General features: G+C 43.7%; 1 protein-coding gene across 1 annotated transcript; it reads right to left on the bottom strand.

Moving 5' to 3' along the window:
* Positions 1-732: 732 nt before the first annotated feature.
* LOC128330910 (vomeronasal type-2 receptor 26-like) lies at positions 733-24070 on the bottom strand. Its single transcript, XM_053264274.1, has 5 exons — positions 23993-24070; positions 8737-9006; positions 5186-5401; positions 4356-4551; positions 733-2694 (listed from the first exon to the last, which is right to left on the bottom strand). Exons 1-5 carry the CDS (start codon positions 24068-24070, stop codon positions 1793-1795), a joined length of 1662 nt encoding a protein of 553 aa, XP_053120249.1. The 3' UTR covers positions 733-1792.
* Positions 24071-24078: the final 8 nt, after the last annotated feature.

The raw sequence follows: 24078 nt of genomic DNA, 5'->3' as shown, positions 1-24078 counted from the left end.
GGGAGAGAGGAGCTCGCAAGCAGTGCTCCTCCCTCTGCAAAGGCTCTGCCCGAACTGGCGCTTGGGGCCGAAAGGACGCAAGAGGCGTCCTTTCCGCCCCAAGCGCCAGTTCGGAAAGAGGCTTTGCAGAGGGAGGAGCACTGCTTGTGAGCTCCTCTGTCCCTCTTCAATTTAGGTCTTTCTTTTCTCAACTGTCACGGGCCGGGGTAAGGTGGTTTCGGAAGTTGGGAGGGAGGGAGGGTGGGACTTCGGCGGCAACGGCGTCGTCAGTATTTTTTTTAAAAAAAACAGTAAAGGGGAGAGGAAAAGGCTAGCGCCCGTTATTATAACGGGCTTCAAAATACTAGTAACTTATAAAGCCCTAAACGGCTTAGGCCCTGGGTATTTAAGAGAGCATCTTCTTCGCTATGAGGAGGTACGTCTCCAGTTACTGCCAACTCATTTGGTGGCTACACAGAGATGGGTCTTCTTGGCTGCTGCCCCGATATTGTGGAATGCGCTCCCTGTTGGAATGTGAGCCTCCTCATCTCTGGCAATTTTTAAACAACTTCTGAAAAAACATCTCTTCAACCAGGCTTTCTCAGCTTTTTAAAACTTGTTTTTAAATGGTTCTGATTATTTAATTGCTATTTGACAATGTTTTTAATTGTTAATCATTGTTTTATGCTTTATAATTTTTGTTTTAATTATTAACTGATTTTAATGGTGTTTTAATGTAAACCACCCTGGGACTTTTGGAAGGGCAGTATAAAAGTTTTAATAATAAATAATAAATAAAATAATACATAGGAGGAATAGGAGGAAATTACTCAACAAAAACAACCAAAGACTTCAATGCCACAATTCTTTCCCCATACAAACTGCTCTCTGGTGTCCAGATCAGGTCTAAGAATAATAATGTAGCATTTGGGGAGGAAGATACAACTCAACAGTCCACCACTAGAGGCCAAGATGGAGAAGACCTCTACAGCCACCATGTATTTCTCTATGGTGCTCAAGTAGTTTGGAACAAAGGACATGCAAACACTGCAGAAGACCAGCATGCTGTAGGTGATATGCTTGGCTTCATTAAATTGTTTAAATGTTGTTTTTAGAATATTGTTTCAAAAATTTTAAATTTTGTTTAAAATTTCTTGTTTTTGTTTTTAACTAATGTTTTACTTTTGTTTTTATCTTGTTGTAAACCACCCAGAGACGTAAGTTTTGGGCGGTATAAAAATACGTTAAATAATAAATAAATAAATAAATAAATTTAAATCCATCAGTAACATTCTAGCAAGGGAGGCCACAGTGAAGCTGATGATGGCCAGAAAACCCATGTAACAGACCCTTCATTGCACTACACCATGATCTGGATGAATGCGGAATGCATGTCAAACACACGTGCTTCATTTGATTGCCACACACTGCGTTAGTCTGGTTGTCAGCCATTCTTTTTTCACCTAACCTTAAGTATAAGCCTGTCTACAGTTATCTCCCTTCTTTGAGAGAACTATTAGTCTGTGGCCCACACTGTAGGCTGGCTGACATCCAGTGCTGCATTCTGGACACATGGTGCTGCAGGGCTGCTGTGTCCTTCAAAGCAGTGCCAGAGCTGTGTAATATGGCTCATTGTTCAAGCAGCTCTTCCACAGTTCCCTCCATTGTCTCAATACCACAAAGACTTAGTCACTGATACCACCCATGTTGACTGTATTATCTAATCTACGTCTTCCTTCACTACTAATATGGGAATATAATGATGAGAGACATGGTGTTGAAGAACTAGAAAAGGCAGAAAGAGTCCAGTGTCTCAATATCGTTTCCTAACCAGTTGCTCTCTGGTGTTCAGATCAGGTCTAAGAATCATAATGTAGCATTTGGGAAGGAAGATACAACTCAACAGTCCACCACTAGAGGCCATGATGGAGAAGACCTCCACAGCCACCATGTATTTCCCCTTGGTGCTCAAGTAGCTTGGGACAAAGGTCACCCAAACACTGCAAAAGACCAGCATGCTGAAGGTGATCAGCTTGGCTTCATTAAAGCTATCTGGTAACTTTCTCGCAAGGAAGGCCACAGTGAAGCTGATGATGGCCAGAAAACCCATGTAGCCCAGGACGATGTAGAACATGGTGTTTGAGCCTTCATTGCATTGCACAATGATCTCACTGATCTGAGAGTGCATGTCAAACTCTGGGAAAGGGGGAGTGGTTGCCAGCCACACAGCACAGATTCCAGTTTGAATAAGTGAACAGAGAATGATGACCGATACTGCCAGCCTCTTCCCTATCCATCTCCTCAACCTGTTTCCCGGCTTGGTGGCCAGGAAGGCCAGAACGACAGTGATGGTTTTGGCCAACACAGAAGAAAGAGCAACAGTAAAGGTGATGCCAAACACGGTTTGTCTGAGGAGGCATGTCACCTTCCTAGGCTGACCAATGAATAGGAAGGAGCAGAGAAAGCAAAGCAGCAGAGAGGAGAGTAGCGTACAGGTAATGCTCCAGTTATTGGCTTTCACAATGGGAGTTTTGCGGAGCAGAACAAAGATCCCAATCACAGCAAAGGTGATCAGGGAAAACAAAAGAGCAAAAGAAATCAAAACCGCTCCCAATGGTTCTCCATAGGATAAATAAGTTATTCTTTTGGGGATGCATTGATCCTGTTTCTCATTTGGACATTGATCTTCTGGGCACATCTCACACTGGTCTGCATCTGAAATACATCAACAAAGTCTTTGTTTTGCCAAGATAAACAAACATTGTTCAACTTTAACTGGAATCTGCTGACTGTCTTGTTTTACTACAGACCGAGTTGTTAACGTTTGCTCCCTCTCATGTGACGTTGATAGATTTTAAGCTGCTCTTATTTTTGCTGTTCTTACAGTTTTTTAATTTAATGATTTATTTCATTTTATCTGTGATCTACACTAGGGGTGTGCATTATGGATATTTGATGTTTGATTTTGGACCTAAATCAAAACACACCTGTTTCATTTCGGATCCAAATCATACCCATCCAAATCACCCTAGATTCGATTCGGTTCCGAATTAATCCAAATCTGAATATGAACTTATTATCATCCAAAAAACTGGTCCTGGAGCCAAAAGAGTGGTATGGGATGGAAGTGCCTAATGGGTGGAGGCTACCACTCAAATTTCAGAGGAGATGAGCAAATGGCTGATTTTTGGTGATTTTTTTGAAGTTCACACATCTTTAAGATTTTCTCCTTCATGTCAGGGGGAAATGGATGGCCGAGGGTGGAGTATAGTTGGTGGTAGTGCCTAGTGATGGCAAGGAAGCTACCAGAATTATTTCTAAGGAATTGGGAAAAGGGCTGATTTTTTTTTTTAATGTGATTTTTAAAATTTAAGTGTCTTTAAGGTTCTTTTCAATAGGGAATGATGGAGGTTTCAGCAAATGCATCTCTTCACATTGTGGGGAAACGGGTGGCCCAGGGTGGAGTGTGGTGGGTGGTAGTGTCCAAAGGGGGCAAGTAAGCTACCAGAATTATTTCAAAGGAATTGGGCAAAGGGATCATTTTAAAGTGATTTTTGAAGTTTACGCGTCTTTAAGGTTTTTCTCAGTAGGGAATAATGGAGGTTTCAGCAGCCCCATAACTGCACTTGGGGGGTGCTGGGGTGGCCCATGGTGAGTGGAGGTGTAGTGCACAGAGGGTACTTGAGTTCAACAGAAGTATGTTGAGAAATTCAGTCATCTATCTGATGTAGAAAATAAGATAGAGAATTTTAAACATTTGGATTTGGTTTCTCAATATACATATTTTTACCAGTCTGTATTGAAATCCTTCCCGCAGGACACTGAGCACAATCATAGCAACAAACTTGTCTTCCCTGCTGCGCAATCCTGCTGGATCCAAGATAGCAGCTATCGACACACTGGGAACGGGGTTGCATCTAACAGGAACAACAAGGAAGTATGTTCTGATTTCCCCCCACTTCTATTATTCTCAAAACCAAATATCCAAATATTCAGGGTCTACTCCCTGAACCAGGCAAAAGCCAAGTTGGGTCTGACTGCAGGCAGACAAAAAGAGGTCAGAGGCATCAAACATGGTCAAGGCAAGTCTGGGGTCAGGCTGAAAATTTCCTCTTTCGGGGGTGGGGGGAAGTCACCTGGACCCTACTGCTGGAGTCCTCAATCTGAGACTCCTGGAGCATTGCCCAGAGGAGAGAAACAGAGCATCCCCCATCAGGGCACTCCATTCCTTTCAGCCCATTTCTCCCTCCCAACCCTCTTGACTCCTGATATTGGAGCTGGGTTGTGAGAAAACCCCTTAAAGTCAGGGAACCTAGCAAGGTGAGGCGGGACAGGTCTCCATACCTCTTTAAACTTGTGGTTCCATACAGTAGCACTTGCATTCATGGTGAACCTTTTTCCTTCACGAGCCAGGGGATCCATCCTTCCAGTTTGGACTTTCTGGAAGGTGTCATTGGGGAATGTGACCAAGTTGATGATATCGTATCCTGATGGCAGGCTCCCTTCCTCATCAAAAAAGATTTCTTCCCCAGCACTATTGTTGAAATGGATATTGCTCAGAAAAGCATGAAGCTAATTGGGAGGAGAAAAAGTTCACACCCTGGGTCAAATTGTGGAAAATTGCATTAAGATTATCACTTTAACCACAAATCCCTTGATCACCAACTGGAAGATGTCACTGAGAAGAAATACTATATACCTATCAGGAATATACCTTTAAGCATGTTTATATTGGTAGCAAGCCAATGGAGGCAATAGCAATATTTGTTGAAGAATATTACAGGATCTTACAGCAGTGAATATTCACATATAAATTAAAACATCAAACAATACTGAATATTGAATAAACATTTAAAAGATGTTTGATAAACATTTACAAGATGTTTGATGTTTGCTTCCTGAAATTTATTTTTTTTGAAAAGCATAATAATTGTGTCACCCCATAAAAGGGCAATTTGATTTGATTTCCAATTGAATTTTTCAAATTCAGATTCAAATCTCCATTTAGCCATGAAGTTCATGGGTGATTCTGGGTGTTTCTTCTCTCTCAGCCTAAGCTACCTCACACTGCTTCACCAGTGCTTTGTTAGTCAGGATGTCAGGAACTGCATGTCGCAATCAGACATTATATCACAGAACTGCTATTATGAGTTATGAACTAATGCAATGAGAAGTGAAATGCAAACAAGGAGGAGGAAACACATACAGGCCGTAACAGAAGACTCTTTCCCCCGTGTTTCTCCATTTCTTTCTGTTTAGCTTTCGGTGAATACACAGAATGGAGAGCATGTGCTACAGCATAAACAGCATTGTAGATGTTATAGCTCTGCCCAGACATGCCCATTTCAAGCACAGATTCAGGGAGGCTCCCCAGTTTCTCCTCCCCAGTGCAGTTGTCTTGATTTGGAACATAAAAGCCATGCTTTGGGAGTGAACAGAGAAATGCATATGACCAGAACTGATGGATGAAATAGACCATAGACTGGTATGGATTTATGCTCTGCAGGAAGTCCTGAAATCCTGGAACTACTTTTGTGTGAAGTGTGAATGACAAAGAACCATTGAAGGATTTCCTTGTGAATTTATCCCATGAAGAAAGAGTTGTGCAATCCCAATGAGCAGTTATGAGCCACACTCTCTGCAATGGAAGCTTAGGATGAAATTCGTAGGATTCTAAGATCATTCGTAAACCCTCCATAGAATGACTATCCCCATAGACAAGAACCACATTCATCTTTGCTTCCTTCCAGACAGCAGAAGCTATCTTCTTCAGCATTTTTTTAGTGTGTGTATTTAATGTGTGACTTGTTACTTTTGGAATGCATTGTGCCAAAGCAATACAAATATTGCTCTGGAGAAGTCTTGGTCTCATATTTTGAAGAAATGTTTCTCCACTGTCATCATCTGATGTGAGCAGACCGATCCAATTCCACTTGAAATGCTTCAGCAGAAAAATAATCCCAATATATTGAAGGTCTTCACTTGGAACCATCCGGAAGAAAAAAGGGAACCGGGTTTGATCACTTAGCACAGGGTCAAAAGATCCATAACTCAGCTAAAATAGGGGGAAATTGTTTTTTGTTTTTTAAAAACAGTATTACAAGGACATCCCTTTGTTCTTGAACAAGGTATTACTTCTTCAATTCACTAAATTTCAGCTTCCATCAAATATTTCAGATAAGACAATACTTCTATTTTGAGTCGGAACTACTGGTACCATTGAGTCTTATACTGGGATAGGATTCTAAACAGGATGAAGAAACATTAAAGACTATTCCCACTTGAAAGTGAAAGCTGGGGCAAGGTTGAAACACAGTTTGAAAGAAAATGTGTTCAGTGGAGTTGTGGCCCTAATATTGAAAGAAAATGACAATAATAATGTATTGAAAACAAGACATTGCACAGCGGACTGAGTAATTATTCCTTAATTTTTTGAGAAAACACTCTAAGAACTTGGAAGGGGATGAAAACTTTTCCATTCAAGAACATAAGAACAGCCTTGCTGTTTCACACAGTGGCCTACCAGATGCCTCTGAGAAGCCAACTGGCAAGAGGCATGCCTTTTAGTTTTTGGTTCTATATTTGCCACATCCCATAGCAAAGAATTCCATAGATTAATTTTCTGCTCTGTGAAAAATGACTTCCTTTAGTTGGTCCTATTTTACCTGGCCTTCAGACCCATGAGATTTGTTAGAGAGGGAGAAAGATTTCTCTCTGTCAACTCTCTCTCCTCCATGCATAATTTTATAAATCTCCATCATGTCTCCCCATAGCCACCCCTTTTCCAAACTAAAAAGCCCCAGACACTGTAGACTTACCTTATAAGAAAGGTGCACCATGCCCCTGATCATCTTTGTTGCACTCTTCTTCCCCTTCCCCAGTTCCTAATTATCAAATTCCCCACTACTAGGAGGCCCCCAATCCCCGGAGGAGTATCCTATGTGTGAGAGGATTTGGGAGCATTACCCAAGGAAGGTGTCCCTTCTAAGAGAGCATTCCTCTATTCTTCAGACTGATGGCCTGCATCCCTAAGATTTTCATCCCCTGCTAACTGAGCAAAGAGGCACCTTTCACTGTGGTGATTCTCTTTATTTAGCAGGGGGAGAGTAACTGGCCGTATCCACCACCAGCATAGTACGTCCAGTGACTGTTGCTGGTTTCTATCTCATATTTTTTTTTAGAATGTGAGCCCTTTGGGGACAGGGAGCCATCTTATTTATTTATTTATTATTTCTCTGTGTAATCTGCCCTGAGCCATTTTTGGAAGTGCGGTATAGAAATTGAATTAATCATCATCATCATCATCATCATCATCATCATCATCATCATCTATGAGAGTAGAGGAGCTGTCAGCATCGGAATAGGATGCCTCTATCACATTCCTGAGGGTCTCATTCACAAACCTCTCTGCTTCCCTGAGCTTCTCCAGGTCCGCCATCTTGGCTTCAAGAGAATGCACTTGTTACCTGAGAGCCAGGAGCTCTTTGCACTTGTTACCTGAGAGTCAGGAGCTCTTTGCACCGAACGCACACCCACAACTTCTGCACCTCAGGCAGATAGTCACACTCTGGGAGGCACCCCCTCTTCTGCAGGCATTTTTGCTTCATAACTGGTTTTATTGGTTATTTAGAGTTTAGAATATAGTGGCTTCATTTGCATATAACAAACTGTGGTTTGGAACTGTGGTTCCAAGTCCTCAGGTGGAACTGTACAGGTGGTAGTCCTCATTACAAACCAAAAGTGCAAATCATTCTCAGGGGAGGAAAACCGCAACTTCATTTTCTGTTGAAACTGTGGTTGTCCACATTCAGACATACAGTTTTTGAAACTGGAGGTCACTTCACCTCCGGTTTCATGTTCTGTGTGAATGCAGACATGGAGATTGATTCCTTCACAGATTGATCTAAGCTGCAATCATCATCTAATTAAATGTATCAATCTCTTCCTCCAGGAAAGTTACAAAAGTGGGGCAGTACTCACCTTCTCATGCTTGGTGTCTCGTTTCTGATAAAGGGAGACCACTTCTGGGCCCACATGCAACTTACCTACTAAACCCCTCACAAAACTCATTTGATGTCTGTTACCAAGCTCCTGCTCACAGATCTCCAAAAAGAAAAACTGCCCTTGTATCAGCATTGTCTTCTCAAGGGTGGCTTCCAAAAAGAGCCACCTTCAGAGCATAGCGGTAGCTAATCCCCACCCATTTTCTCTCTAGGCACAACTGAAACTGAAATTGAAACTGCCCTGTCAAAAATGAACCCCTAGCCAGCCAACAACAACAAATATCTATATACCATTTCTCAGCGAAATTATCCAGAGTGGTTTACATAGAGAAATAATCAATCAATAAATAAGATGGATCCCTGTCCCTGAACGGCTCACAATCTAAAAAGAAATATAGACATCAGCAACAGTCATTGAAGATACTGTGCTGTGGTTGGATCGGGCCAGTTACTCTCCCTCTGCTAAATAAAGAGAATCACCACATCTAAAAGGTCCCTCTTTGCACTATTAGTAGGGGTACAGCCAGAAATTAAACCCTATAAAAGACTAACCCTAACAAACTTACCTTCTCCTTTCCCCTTGTTGGTTGGTTTGCTTGCCCTCTTGCTTTCTTCTTTAGGAAAGAAAACAGACGTTTTCCTCCTCCAGACAAGGAAGCCTTGTCTTCTCAAAAGCTGCTTCCAAACTGAGCTACCTCAGGAACATAGCCATTTCTGAATGACTACAGCTAGTCATTGCTAGGAACAGACATACCTGTGGGATCTTGTAGGTATTGAAGACACTGGCCATCTGCATGGAATTTGGAGAGGTTAGCCCACCAATGGCAAGGACTAGCTGCTGCTTCCCATCACAGTTGTAATTGAAGGGATTCCCCTGCCCTGTGAAGAGGAACTGCAGAGTGTTCCCAACGGCTCTCAGCGGATTGAAAGCATTGTCATAGATTTCGAATCCCAGTGTGATATTGGGTAAGAGATGGTCATTCCTGTTGATCTCTTGAATTGCAAAGATGAAGGTAAGAACATGCTGGTAATTTTTAGAAATTAAACTGCAATGAGATGTTAATGTAGTTTTACATGCATAGATCAGCAAAAAAATCTATTGCATTTATGTATATTCTGCTTGCAAGTATGGAAGACAACATATAATAGTTTGATTGTGTTTTTAATAGTTTTAACATTTTAAATTTTAATGGTTGAAATGTTTTAATCTTTTTATTGGTTGTTTTTATTGTTTTGTTGTAAACCGCCCAGAGACTTGCATTTGGGGCGGTATACAAATGTGTTAAATAAACAAACATAGTTGAATGACTTTAAGCACAACTGTATATTTTTTCTGACATACAGATATGCAGCCAGTACATCTTTCCCTATTGTTGATATGCAGCCATTGGGAGAAAACTCCCCTTCATGAATTCCTAGGGACATAGGAAACTGCTCTAATCCGAGTCAGACTATTGCTCAGTAGTGTCCACATTGACTGGTGTTGGCTATCCAAAGTTCCAGGCTGGCGTCTTTCCCAGCCCTACCTGGAGGTGTCATGGATTGAACCTGGGACCCATTGCATGCAAAAAAGATGCTCTACCACTGATCTATACCCCACTATCGCCATTTGTGATATAGCTGTATGACAAAGGAGGTCTTAGAGATGCCACTGCCCTTAATAAAGAAAAAGTGGCATCCTCTCCATTTGGACAATATGAGGGTGAGTTCCTAAGACCATAGGTTAATGTGAAAGATGTAGCAATACCAATCAATATTCCTGCAGAGAATTGGTGTGTCTGATTTTCCTTTCAGAGGTTTTGACTCTCTGTCTAATAGAGCTTCAAAGACAGCCTCCACTCAGGGGAGGCAGGAATAGAGTCATGATCTGGAAAGAACCATTGGAAAGGAATAAAGTGGGTATTATCCATCGTCTGTCTAGATGCAAACCTCCACCGCTCCACCATACACCAGCATAATAACTGCTTGGCAGGGGAGAGAGGGAGCATTATGACAGACCTGAATGAGGTCCTCTCTGTCCCCTGTTCCCTGCATACACAGCTGAACACCTATAACATTAGCACAAATGCTATCTCCAGAGCACGGACAACCACAAAGGTTGTGCCCAAACACCGGGGAATGTTGCTGACATAGAGAGAAAGGATTCAGTGGTGCAGCAAGAAAGCTATCTAACAGAACTTCCGAACTAACTGCACCTGCTCAGCAGGGAAGCAGCAATTTTCTGCCCATTCCCCTTCCCCCCAAAGCCCTCTCTTCAGGTGTTCCACCAGAAAATATCTCCCAGAGGGCTGTGCAGATTTTCAGGTGGCCCAGAGGGCTTCCTGTGGAAGGGAAGGGTCTAATAAATTGCTGCTTCCCTACTGCACCAGTTCTATTTAGCTGCTTTCTCCCTGCCCCTCTGCATCCTTGTTCTGTATGCCTGCCAGTTTCTTTTTCCAGGCAATGTTGAGCTATACTGTGCTGCTAAATGTCCTTTCAGAGGTTTTGACTGTCTATCTAATAGAGCTTCAAAGACATCCTCCACTCAGGGGAAGCAGGAGTAGAGGATGATTGTCCCACTTCTAACCAAAATAGAGAAAAGCTATTTAAAACTGGAAATTTGAAAATACGACTCCTGACCAACTGTCAGCTGGAAATGGCTTCCTGAGACTGTTGTGACTTTTGATGGTTGAGTTAGCAATCTAGAACCCTAGGAATAGTGTTGGTTCACATACATCTGAATACACGTGAATAAACCCCCTTGGAATTCATTGTGCTTGGTATGATATATGGACATGCAAGCATATCAAGTTGCCTTATATTGAATCAGGCCATTGGTCTAGCTAGGTCACTGTTCTTTATTGGGACTGGCAGTGAATCTGGTTAAGACAGAGCAGTTTCCCAGCCGTGCCTGGAGATGCCAGAGATCAAACCCAGGAGATTGGGAATGCAAATGATTAACGATCAGACTGTGCTATTAGATTTGCTAAGGTCCATTCACACACCATGGCTAGATGCTGCAGCCTGCATGCGAGGCATATCAGAAGCTCCCACTGATAACGAATCTCCACTAGAATAATTTAAACCACATAGGCATACATTAGATCAGCCCTACCTTAAAGACCCAATACAACCACTAAATCAAAAGACGCACTACTCACTATCCTGCTGTGGATCTGTCTGGTGGTACAGTAAAGTTGTATAGAAGCACACCACTCTGTAAGAAGGATCCAAATTCCCCAATGGTAATGTCTTCTCTGGAACTTGTCTTGGAATTGTGCTGAATTCTGCGCAGATGTCTTTGCCTGCTGTTCCACCCGCTGAAAATAGTAGGCAGATATAGGAGGAATGGTAGTAACCGAACCATTCTGAGCTCCTGCAAATTTTGAATCTCACCCCAGCTGTACACTTGCTTTGTCAGCTAGAGAAGACTACCCACAAAGAACTTTACCAACACAGAAATTCCATTTGACAGAGCCTTGTTTGATTCATTTTAACGTCTTCTAGGGCACACACTGGCACTTTAAAATCCTTAATGTAGTGAATGTAGCCTAGTATGAGCTACTGAGTTATAATTAACCGATCTTATCATTAAATGACCTCTAGCTAGCCATGGGGCTTCCACAAGAAGCAGAACTGAATAATAGTGATTTTGATAATTACAGGGTGGATTGACACTTTCCCTACAGTCCTCTGGTCCCTATACAATCCAAGAGAACATTTTTTATTCCCTCCTAAACAATATTTGTTGTTTAGCAGGCAATAACAGGATTCAGTTAACACTTTGTGGACCCAAGTGCCTGCTGGTCATTGAGCATTGCATGGAGTGAGAAGAAAGGGAAACATGCAGTAAGAGGCGTCTGGTAAAAGCGTTCAGATGATTTATTTTATTATATTTTATTTATATATATTTCATTGATTTTATAATGAGTGGGTACAGATCGCCAATGTGTCCTACATAGGCAAAGTGACCTATCTTCTAAAATGTCAGGAAGAACATTCCCCTTCTTCCACTTCCATGGGGTATCCTAGCATTCATCAGCAAGGTCTTCCCTCAAAATGGCCCAAAGCAGGGCTTAATTGACTATTAGATGTCAATCCCCCAGAAAGAAAATAAACCAGTGAATGAAAATGTTTCTAGGCTCCACTGCAAAGATGTGGTATATAAATGGATTCATGGTTAGGAAAAAATCTACCCAAGTTTGTAAAAATAAAACAATAATTTCAGGATTCAGACATAGTGCAGAACCTTTGTTCATGTTCAGTAACCTTGCTGTCTTTGATCATCCAGACCTGTGTTATGGCACAAACCATGGTTACAAGATGCGGGGCCTAGGGCTGCTACTGTAATGTCTATCCCTCTGTGGTGGACATGGAACTAATAACAAAACAAAGGGACAAAACAAGGTTTCAGTGAAGAAATTCAAATTTATTAAAAGAGAATGAAAGTAAATTATTGAAACAAATTCATTACATTCATTCATTCATTCATTCATTCAATTTCTATACCACCCTTCCAAAAATGGCTCAGGACTGTTTACACAGAAAAATAATAAATAAATAAAATGGCTCCCTGTCCCCAAAGGGCTCACAATCTAAAAAGAAACGTAAGACAGACACCAGCAAGAGTCACTGGAGGTACTGTGCTGAGGGTGGATAAGGCCTGCTAAATAAAGAGATGCACCACGTTAAAAGGTGCACCTTTGCACAATTAGTAGGGGTATAGCCAGAAATTGAACCCTATAAAAGACTAGCCCTAACTTAACTTGTCCTTTCCCCTTTCTTTGTTTGTTTGCTTGCCCTCTTGCTTTCTTCTTTAGAAAGAAAAGAGAGTAGAAGAATTAGTGGGATAAAATATTCCATAATGGTGCACCGGACATTCAGAGAAGTTAGGGAAGGATGAGATTTGGGGAACGGCAGACTCCAGGCAGGCTTTGCTTCTGGCTTAGTGTAGACAAAGTAGGGAGAGAAATAGGGTTGTGCGAACCAGCTCAGACAGAGCCAGGCCTGTTTGGGTGGTCCGAGGATGAACCAGGCCAGTCCTCATAAGGTGTATGGGGGAGGGTGCCAGTCTGATTTAGAACTGGACCACCCCCCATTCATGGAAGTGGCTCACAGGCTTGCTTGGTGGGGGGTATACTTGTAAATGGGAATCCAGCAAGCTGGATTCCCTTTTACAAATACAGGGGATCTCCTAGCAACAGGGCATATTTCCGGTGCGCCACGACCTGCGGGGTGCCCCTGTGCCCGAATTCCCACCCTTAATTACCCATTCTGCTCAAAACCCGGCGCCCTCCCCACAAACATTCCCCCACCCTCTGAGTGCCCGCAGTCCGGCCTGCCACCCCCACCATTCCCAACCTGTTGGGCCGCAAAAACCCTGGAAGGCTGTTCCTTGGCCCCCAGGAATAGACACACGAGGACATGTCTGAACGAGCTGCAGCTGTGTTTCCACGGAGGCAGGTACATCTCCATGCATGCAAAAATACTATATTCCCCTCCAGAAGCTGGGTCAAAGGTGGAGGTCACTGCTTTCATCCTTGCAAAGATTAAGCTCCTTCCTCCCCCACTGCAGTCGTAGAGCTTAGAATGAATGGCAGCCATTCATGTATCCATGTGTTGTGCTCAACACTTGTGAAATCTGTGGCCAGTGCACATGATTGCTGATCTGTGTGCATGCATGTTTGTTCACATTTCTGCACTCCAAGCACGTATTGCAATATGTGCCATTGATACACAATGCTTCTGGGAGGCCTGGTCTCCATCGGTGTTCTCTCTAATATTTTTCATTTCTGTGTCGAATGAGTTTTGTTCTGAGTGACAGTTTCAAGGCAGTGTGCACGCACCATGTGCATTCAGAGTGGGGCCTTCCTGATTCAATCTGAGCGGGATCTAAAATTAACTGAGCTTACATCAAAAACCGTGTGAGCACATGCACACGTGTACACCTTCAAGGGAACCCTGGTCTCCATGTTGACTGTGGCACGCTGTACTCGGCAGCAATGAATACTCCCACCCTTAAATAGCCATTCTGCTCAAAACCTGGCGCCCTCTCCGCATAAATTCCACCGCCATCTTAGTGTCCCCAGTCCAGCCCTGGCAGCAATTCTTAACATTGCCTTGGCTATCCTATGGTATGTATAGCAAATGAAAAAATTGAATGACTATACTAAGCAAGTAAATAATTTATGTTTTTAAATTTATGTGAATTTTAAAAATTTGGGGCCCCTTTATGACATATGTTACAGGCCCTACACTAGCTTAATCTGGCCCTGCTCCCACCCCAAATTGGCCTCCAGCCGAAAACTATTATTCAATCTACCTACCCAACACCAGCACTCTCCTGCCAAGTGAACGGTTCCTTCAGTGCCAACCTATGACTGAAAGCGAAAGGACTCAGTGAGAAGTAGGCAAAAAAAGGCCATGCCTAGTGCCAATCTGGTGAGATCCAAAAATTTCCTACTTGGCCCCCACAGGCTACCGGCTATCCCTCACTGAGTACAGGGTGTTGGGTGGGTGCCAAGCTGTGGAGCAACTGAACAGAACGGAGGCAGGCGGCACCCAATCGCCCCACCTCTTTCCCTCATTGGCCGATCCCTGTCATGTGGAGGGGAGCATGATGGTGCCCGTGACTGCCTCATGTAATGGGGGCACAACCCAGAACCCCACCTCATTGTGCTGGCACGGCGGCAGAGACTGGCAAAATTAGAACCAATACCATAGCAGAGGAATCATCCAGAAACTAAACCAAAACTTATTTCCTCTGTCTCTTGCGGTACATTTTCAAAGCAAAGATAATTTGAAAATGAGGGACAGCTACAGAAATAATTGTGTGGACACTAATAAGGACAAGAAAGATGGAATGGAATGTTGAACAAAGAAGGGGAAATAATCAGGAACTGTGTGACATTTTTATGTGCAAGTAGCCAGAGCTTGACGTCACCCACACTTTAGCATCCAGGGTGATGACTTTGTTTGAAATAGTATCTTTATTTTGCATAACCACTAATATAGGAGGAATAGTAGGAAATAGTAGGAAATAGTAGGAAATAGTAGAAAACTCATCAAAAATAACCAAAGAGTCCAATGCCACAATTCATTTTCCGTACTAGTTGCTCTCTGGTGTCCAGACCAGGTCTAAGAATAATAATGTAGCATTTGGGGAGGAAGATGCAACTCAACAGTTCACCGCTAGAGACCAAGATGGAGAAGACCTCCATAGCCACCATGTATCTCCGCTTGGTGCTCAAGTAGCTTTTGACAAAGGACATCCAAATACTGCAGAAGACAAGCATGCTGAAGGTGATCGGCTTGGCTTCATTAAATTGTTTTAATGTTGGTTTTAGGATATTGTTTTTTAAAAAATAAATTGTTGTGTTTAAAATTTCTTGTTTTTGTTTTTAACTAATGTTTTATATTTGTTTTTATCTTCTTGTAAATCGCCCAGAGACGTAGGTTTTGGGTGGTATAAAGATATTTTAAATAAATGACTGACTAAATAAATAAATCCATCAGTAACATTCTAGCAAGGAAGGCCACAGTGAAGCTGATGATTGCCAGAAAGCCCATGTAAGAGACCCTCAGACCCTTCATTGCATTGCAACATGATCAGGATGAATGTAGAATGCATTTCAAACAAATTTGCTTCATTGGATGACCACACACTGTGTTAGTCTGGATGTCAGCCATTCTTTTTTCACCTAACCTTAAGTATAAGGTTGTCTACATATATCTCCCTTCTTTGATAACTGTTAGTCTGTGGCCCACACTGTAGGCTGGCTGACATCCGGTGCTGCATTCTGGACACATGGTGCTGCCGGGCTGATGTGTCCTTCAAAGCAGTGCCAGAGCTGTGCAATATGGCTCATTGTTCAAGCAGCTCTTCCACAGTTCCCCCCCCCATTGTCCCGATATCACCCACGCTTAGTCACCGATACCACCCATGTTGACTGTATTCTCTAATCTAGGCCTTCCTTCACTACTAATATGGGAATATAATGATGAAAGACATGGTGCCGAAGAACAAGAAAAGGCTGAAAGAGTCCAGTGTCTCAATATTGTTTCCTTACTAGTTGCTCTCTGGTGTTCAGATCAGGTCTAAGAATCATAATGTAGCATTTGGGGAGGAAGATACAACTCAACAGTCCACCACTAGAGGCCATGATGGAGAAGACCTCCACAGCCACCATGTATTTCCCCTTGGTGCTCAAGTAGCTTGGGACAAAAGTAATCCAAACAGTGGAGAAGACCAGCATGCTGAAGGTGATCAGCTTGGCTTCATTAAAGCTATCTGGTAACTTTCTCACAAGGAAGGCCACAGTGAAGCTGATGATGGCCAGAAAACCCATGTAGCCCAGGACGATGTAGAACATGGTGTTTGAGCCTTCATTGCATTGCACAATGATCTCACTGATCTGAGAGTGCATGTCAAACTCTGGGAAAGGGGGAGTGGTTGCCAGCCACACAGCACAGATTCCAATTTGAATAAGTGAACAGAGAATGATGACCGATACTGCCAGCCTCTTCCCTATCCATCTTCTCATCCTGTTACCCGGCTTGGTGGCCAGGAAGGCCAGAACAACAGTGATGGTTTTAGCCAACACAGAGGAAAGTGCGACAGTAAAGGTGATGCCAAACACGGTTTGTCTGAGGAGACAGGTCACCTTCCTAGGCTGACCAATGAATAGGAAGGAGCAGAGAAAGCAAAGCAGCAGAGAGGAGAGAAGGGTACAAGTAATGCTCCAGTTATTGGCTTTCACAATGGGAGTTTTGCGGAGCAGAACAAAGATCCCAATCACAGCAAAGGTGATCAGGGAAAACAAAAGAGCAAAAGAAATCAAAATTGCTCCTAAGGGTTCTCCATAGGATAAATAGGTCATTGTTTTGGCGATGCATTGATCCTGTTTCTCATTTGGACATTGATCTTCTGGGCACATCTCACACTGGTCTGCATCTGAAATACATCAACAAAGTCTTTGTTTTTCCAAGATACACAAACATTGTTCAACTTTAACTGGAATCTGCTGACTGCCTTGTTTTACTACTGACCGGGTTGTTAACGCTTGCTCCCTCTCATGTGACATTGATAGATTTTAAGCTGCTCTTACTTTTGCTGTTCTTATAGTTTTTAATTTAATGATTTATTTCATTTTATCTGTGATCTACACTAGGGGTGTGCATTTCAGATATTCGATGTTTGATTTTGGACCCAAATCAAAACACCCCTATTTCATTTCGGATCCAAATCAGACCCATCCAAATCACCCCAGATTCGATTTGGTTCCGAATTAATCCAAATCTGAATATGAACTGATTAGCATTCAAAAAACTGGTCCTGGAGACAAAAGAATGGTATGGGATGGAAGTGCCTAATGGGTGGAGGCTACCACTCAAATTTCAGAGGAATTGAGCAAAGGACTGTTTTTTGGTGATTTTTTGAAGTTCTCACATCCTTAAGATTTTCTCCTTTAAGTTTGGGGGGAAAGGGATGGCCCAGGGTGGAGTGTGGTTGGTGGTAGTGCCTAGCGGTGGCAAGGAAGCTACCAGAATTATTTCTAAGGAACTGGGAAAAGGGCTGATTTTTTAAAAAGTGATTTTTAAAATTTAAGTGTCTTTAAGGTTTTTCTCAATAGGGAATAATGGAGGTTTCAGCAAATGCATCTCTTCACATTGGGGGGAAATGGGTAGCCCAGGGTGTGGTGTAGTGGGTGGGAGTGTCCAAAGGGGGCCAGGAAGGTACCCGAATTATTTCAAAGGAATTGGGCAAAGGGATCATTTTAAAGTGATTTTTGAAGTTTATGCGTCTTTAAAGTTTTTCTCAATAGGGAATAATGGAGGTTTCAGCAGCCCCATAACTGCAATTGGGGGACGCTGCGGTGGCCCGGGTGAGTGGAGGTTTAGTGCACAGAGGGTGCCAACCACCCGCATGGGTTGCTATCCCATGGGGTATAGGGTTTTGTTGTTTCTGAGGGGTTCTTAGTGTAGTTTCACTGGTAGCAAATGAGAGTGGATTCATGGTTTGTCATTATAAATCCCATATGCTACCAGAGAATAGACACTCAGAACACCTCAGAAACAACAAAACCCTGTACCCCATGGGTTAGCAACCCATGGGGGTGGTTGGCACCCCCTGTGCACTACACCGTCACTTGCTCTGGGCCACCCCAGTGCCCCCCAAGTGCAATTATGGGGCTGCTGAAACCTCCATTATTCCTATGGAGAAAAGCCTTAAAGACGCATAAACTTCAACAAATCACAAAAAATCAGCCCTTTGCCCAATCCCTTTGGGATCTGGGTGGTGGCAGACACCCACTGGGGTAAGGCACTACCACCTCACCCCACTCTTCCACCCCAAATGCCCCCTTTCTGCCCCAAATCTGCCCCAAAGAAACTTCAACAAATCACCAAAAATCACCCCTTTGCCCAATCCCTTTGGGATCTGGGTGATGACAGGCATCCATTGGGGCGCTATCACCCCACCCCACTCTTCCACCCCAGATGCCCCCTTTCCGCCACGAATCTGCCCCAAAGTCACTCAAACTTCAACAAATCACCAAAACCCAGTCATTTGCCCAATCCCTATGGGAACTGGGTGGTGGCAGGCACCCATTGGAGCACTACCACTACCCCCACTCTTTCTGTCCCAAATCTGCATTAACAGCACACGTCAACAACAACAGTAGAGCTTTGCAAAGAAGAGAACCGGGTTTCCAAAGCAAGTAAAGTAAGGATGCTGCTAAAAAACATATTCTGCCAGTGGAATAGCGAGGTTTTGCCCCCCTCTCACCTGCGCAAGTTGAAAGAGTGATGATGACAACAACAACAATGGTGGCACACAATTTTTTGGCACATCTCTTTGACATCACCTTTGTTGACTATGGGACAGCTATCCTGGTAGTGGTGAGGAATAGAAGAAGTAATGTTGGCAGGTCAGCAGGCCATTCCAGGGGAAGGAAGTCAGAAATTTAATAGCGGTCTCCCCTTCCGGCTGTCCTGCCAGCTCATTGACCTTGGGGGTCACTGCCAACAATCCACAAAGCCTTACCCTGTTCCTCTGTAATGCCAAGATGGTCCAAAATAAACCTAAACTCATCCCTGATTTGATCATTGTTGAGGGAGCCGACCAGGTACGTATTAGTGAAACTTGGTTGGGGGAGGCTAGTGGACCATTCTGGTCCCAGTTTCTCCCTCCAGGATATTCTATAGAGGAGTGGGTGAGGGGACGTGGGTGGGGAGGTGGAGGATAATATCTCCCTTACTAGGGTCCTTGTTAGGGTATCAGACCATATTGAATGTGTGTACTTAAGTTTGGGGACCAGGGATAGATTGGGACTTCTGTTGGTGTACCGATTGAATCCTTTAGTAAGCTCATGGACTTGGTTGCAGAACTCGCGTTGGAGTCTCCCAGACTCTTGGTGCTGGGGGACTTCAATGTTCATTTCGGGACCAATCTGTCCAGGGCAGCTCAGGAGTTCATAGCGGCGATGACAACTATGGGCCTATCCCAAGTGGTCTCTGGACCGATGCGTATTGCAGGTCACATGCTTGATTTTGTCTTTGACTCTGATCAGGGTGGTGTTCTGTGGGTGGGGACACCTGTGATTTCCCCATTGTCATGGATGGTTAAGATTGGACTTACAAGCACTTCCCACCTCCACAGGGGTGATGGGCCTATTAGAATTTTTCGCCCAAAGAGGTTATTGGATCCAGTAGGATTCCAAGAAGCCTTGAAAGGATTCAGTGTTGTCTTTGCCGGTGATCTTGTTGACACCCTGGTTGAGAATTGGAACAACTTGCTCACCAGGGCAGTAGATACGATTGCTCCAAAGCGTCCCCTTTGACCTGCTTCAAAATTGGCCCCTTTTGGTATACGGAAGATCTACAGGGGCTGAAGTGGCAAGGCAGGAGATTGGAGCGCAAGTGGAGTAAGACTCGTATCTGACAGATAGCGACATAGAGCACATCTAAAGATCTATGCTCAGGCAACACGCGTGGCAAACAGGCGGTTCTTTTCTGCCCATATTGCCTCTGCGAGTTCATGTCCAGTGGAGTTGTTCAGGGTTGTGAAGGCACTAGTATCCACCCCCCACCTTGAACCAGAATTTGGAGTCATCAGTTTCCCGCTGTGATGTGTTTATTGAGTTTTTCGCAGATAAAATCTCTCGGATTCAGACAGACATAGATGGAGAAACCACAATTAATTTGGTGTCTGAACTGGAGGTGCCCAAAAACTCCTCTTATGTGATTTGACTGGACCAATTTCAATTTGTAACTCCTGAGGAGGTGGACAAGCTGCTTGGAGCAGTGAGGCCTACCACCTGTTCACTTGACCCTTCTCCAACATGGCTTGTTCGATCTAACAGGGGGGCTGTTGTAGAAAGCCTGGTGCAAATCATAAATGTTCCTCGGGGGGGGGGGGCAGGATGCCTCCTTGTCTTAAGGAGGCAATCATTAGACCTCTTCTAAAGAAGCCTGTGTTAGATCCCTCAGAGTTGAGCAATTATAGGCTTGTTTCCTACCTCCCATGGCCGGGCAAAGTAAATGAGAAGGTGGTGGCCTCTCAGCTCCAGGTGGCCTTGGAGGAAACCGATTATCTAGACCCATTTCAAACTGGTTTCCGGGCGGGCTATGGAGTGGAGACTGCCTTGGCCGGCCTGATGGATGATCTCCAATTGGCAATTGACAGGGGAAGTGACTCTGTTGTCCCTTTTGGATCTCTCAGCGGATTTTGATACTATCGACCATAGTATCCTTCTGGAACATTTGAGTTTGTTGTGGGTGGGAGGCACTCTTTTACAGTGTTTCTGCTCCTACCTCTCAGATAGATTCTAGATGGTGTTGATTGGAGATTATTGCTCTACGAAATCTGAGCTTTAGCATGGTGCCCCTCAAGGCTCCATACTTTCTCCAATGTTTTTTAACATCTACATGAAACCTCTGGCAAAGATCATCAGGGGATTTGGAGCTGGGTGTTACCAGAACGCTGATGACACCCAGATCTACTTCTCCATGTCAACTTCTTCAGGAACTGGCATATCCTCCCTAAATGCTTGCCTGGAAGCAGTAATGGGCTGGATGAGGGAGAATAAACTGAAGCTGAATCCAGATAAGACAGAGGTACTTATTGTGTGGGGCCAGAACTCCAGAGACTATTCTGATCTACCTGTTCTAGAAGGGGTCACACTTCCCCTAAGGGAACAGCTTCGCATCTAGGAGTACTTCTGGATCCACATCTCTCCTGGTTTCTCAGGTTGAGGTGGTGGCCAGGGGTGCTTTTTATCTGCTTTGGCTAATACACCAGCTGCACCTGTTTCTCAAGTTCAGTATCCTCAAAACAGTTGGTAACCTCCAGACTTGACTTCTGTAATGCGCTCTACGTGAGGCTGCCTTTGTACATATTCCAGAAACTTCAGTTGGTTCAAAATGTGGCAGCCAGGTTGGTCTCTGGGTCATCTTGGAGAGACCATGTTACTCGTTTACTGATGGAGCTACACTGGCTGCCAATAGGTTTCCGGACAAAATACAAAGTGCTAGTTATAACTTATAAAGCCCTAAATGGCTTAGGCCCTGGGTATCTAAGATAGCGTCTTCTTCACTATGAGCCTCACCACCCATTGAGGTCATCTGAGGAGGTCCGTTTCCAGTTACCGCCAACTCTTTTGGTGGCTACCCACAGCCGGGCCTTCTCGGTTGCTGTCCCAAGATTGTGGAATGTTCTCCCTGCTGAGATATGATCCTCCCCATCTCTGGCAATTTTTAAAAAAACACCTCAAAACCCATCTTTTCGCCAAAGCTTTCTCAACAAATACAGGAGAGAATCCAGCCAAGGTCCAAGGATGGCTCAGGTAGCAGGCTTTCTGTGTTAGCAAGACAGAAGGAATAAAAGATGGAATCTTCTTATTTTTCTCAATTAAAAAAATTGCTGGATAAAAAAAGGTGGCAATGGTGGCAATGCTGAACAATGGTTGGAGGTAATGGTGGATGTGTGATGGCAAGGCTGAGCAATCATGAAAAAGAGCTCTCTCCCCACACAAGGCACAGCAAGGAAGAAATGGCTACTGGCCCTTTAATACCCTCCTGAAATATCTCCCGAAATCCCCCCCTTGCCCCCTCCTCCACCTCCCCTTAGCTAATGGGAGATTAATTTGGCTCCTGTAGAGCCAAATATGGGCATTATTTTGCACATCAGAACATTGCATTGAAGTCAATGGGAGGCTGAAAGGCAGGAAATTCAAGCACATGTCACCGAACTCAATGGAGGAGGAAGAAGACACACATTTTGGAACTTTGCGGAAGTCAATGGGAGGCTGAAAGGCAGGAAATTCAAGCACACATCAGAACTCAAATTGGAGGAGAAAGGAGAAGCACGTTCTTGGTCACAAAATGGAGGGCCGAAACGACAACACATTCGGAACCAAATCGAGGGCGATTCGTTTCGGCTCCAAAAAATTTAAGGATGGTGATTGGGTTTTTTGTTTCGGTGACGGAACATCCAAAACATTTTGCACTTCCCTATTATACATAGAATTTTAACAAGAGGCAATATGAAAATTAAAAACAAAAAAGCAATGCAAAGCAATTAAAAACAAAAAAGCCAAGTTCATGTTTCTCATTTGTAGACACTGTGAAATTTATAGGCTTTTTTGGGGGCAATGATTTATTTTGTTTATATTGGCAGAAATGTTGAGTTGTAAAATGCTGGTACTACCTATGAAGTGTAATACAGCACCAGCACCTATGAGAGAGAGATTAATTTTTGATTATCTCTTCTTCCCCCAGAAGTGCTCTGCACCAGTCAAAACCATGTCCCTGAGAGCTACATGACCCTCAGGGACATATTTTCAACTGGCAAATAATGCTTCTGGGGGGAAGTAGCATTCATCCAAATTCACTGTCCCCAAGTTAGTAGCAGTGTTCCATTCGTTGACCCCTTCAGCAGCATCAATGCATATCACCTAGCATCAGCTTTTTCTAATGGGAACATCGGCCATTGCAGGTTATTGTTTTAACTTTCAAAGAATCCAGGATATTCTTCTGCAAAGGCCAGCACCTGAAAACTTAAACTAAAGGAATGCTCATCATAAATGCCATAGTCTCTATCCTGCATAAACTCTTTCTAATTTTGGAAAGGTTACAGATTCTGGCTTCACATGAAAAGCCTAGATATTCTGAGAATTTAGTTGTAAGAAAACAAAATGTTTCCTTTCCGTGCAAGGGTGCTAATACCTGAAGATTAAATCCTAGATGATGCTGCAGAGGGCAGATTGCTCCTCCTGGAGAAGGAGTAGGGAAAGTTTTTCAAGTGAAAAGATTTGCCAGACGAAATAAAACCCTCAGATCTTGGCACTAGTACTTGAGTTCAACAGAAGTATGTTGAGAAATTCAGTCATCTATTTGATGTAGAAAAGAAGATAGAGAATTTTAAACATTTGGATTTGGTTTCCCAATATACATGTTTTTACCGGTCTGTGTTGAAATCCTCCCCGCAGGACACTGAGCACAATCATAACAACAAACTTGTCTTCCCTGCTGGGCAATCCTGCTGGATCCAAGATGGCAGCTCTCAACACATCGGGAACGGGGTTGCATCTAACAGGAGCAAGAAGGAAGAATGTTCCGATTTCCCTCCACTTCTATTATTCTCAAAACTAAATATCCACATATAAAGAGTATGGAATAGGGGTCTACTCCCTGAACCAGGCAAAAGCCAAGGTGGGTCTGACTGCAGGCAGACAAAAAGAGTTCAGAGGCATCAAACATGGTAAAGGCAAATCTGGGGTCAGGCTGATAATTTCCTCTGTCGGGGGGGGGAGGGGGAGGTCACCTGGACCCTACTGCTGGAGTCCTCAATCTGAGACTCCCGGAGCATTGCCCAGAGGAGAGAAACAGAGCATCCCCCATCATGGCACGCCATTCCTTTCAGCCCATTTCTCCCTCCCAACATACTTGACTCCTGATATTGGAGCTGGGTTGTGAGAAAACCCCTTAAAGTCAGGGAACCCAGCAAGGTGAGGCGGGACAGGTCTCCATACCTCTTTAAACTTGTGGTTCCATACAGTAGCACTTCCATTCATGGTGAACCTTTTTCCTTCACGAGCCAGGGGATCCATCCTTCCGG

Source organism: Hemicordylus capensis, chromosome 6 (assembly GCF_027244095.1).
Source record: "Hemicordylus capensis ecotype Gifberg chromosome 6, rHemCap1.1.pri, whole genome shotgun sequence".
NCBI classification, from domain to species: domain Eukaryota; kingdom Metazoa; phylum Chordata; class Lepidosauria; order Squamata; family Cordylidae; genus Hemicordylus; species Hemicordylus capensis.
Note: the sequence above shows the minus strand (reverse complement) of the source record. Positions and strands in the feature narration are given on the sequence as shown.

Excerpts from the sequence above, each read along its gene's own strand:
- LOC128330910 (XM_053264274.1), bottom strand. The coding sequence starts at position 24,070 with ATGGATCCCCTGGCTCGTGAAGGAAAAAGGTTCACCATGAATGGAAGT. Across the intron at positions 5,402-8,736 it reads ATACCTACAAGATCCCACAG|CATGGCTTTTATGTTCCAAA; the intron begins GTATGTCTGTTC and ends TCACTCCCAAAG. Across the intron at positions 2,695-4,355 it reads AAGGTTCACCATGAATGCAA|ATGCAGACCAGTGTGAGATG; the intron begins GTGCTACTGTAT and ends GATGTATTTCAG.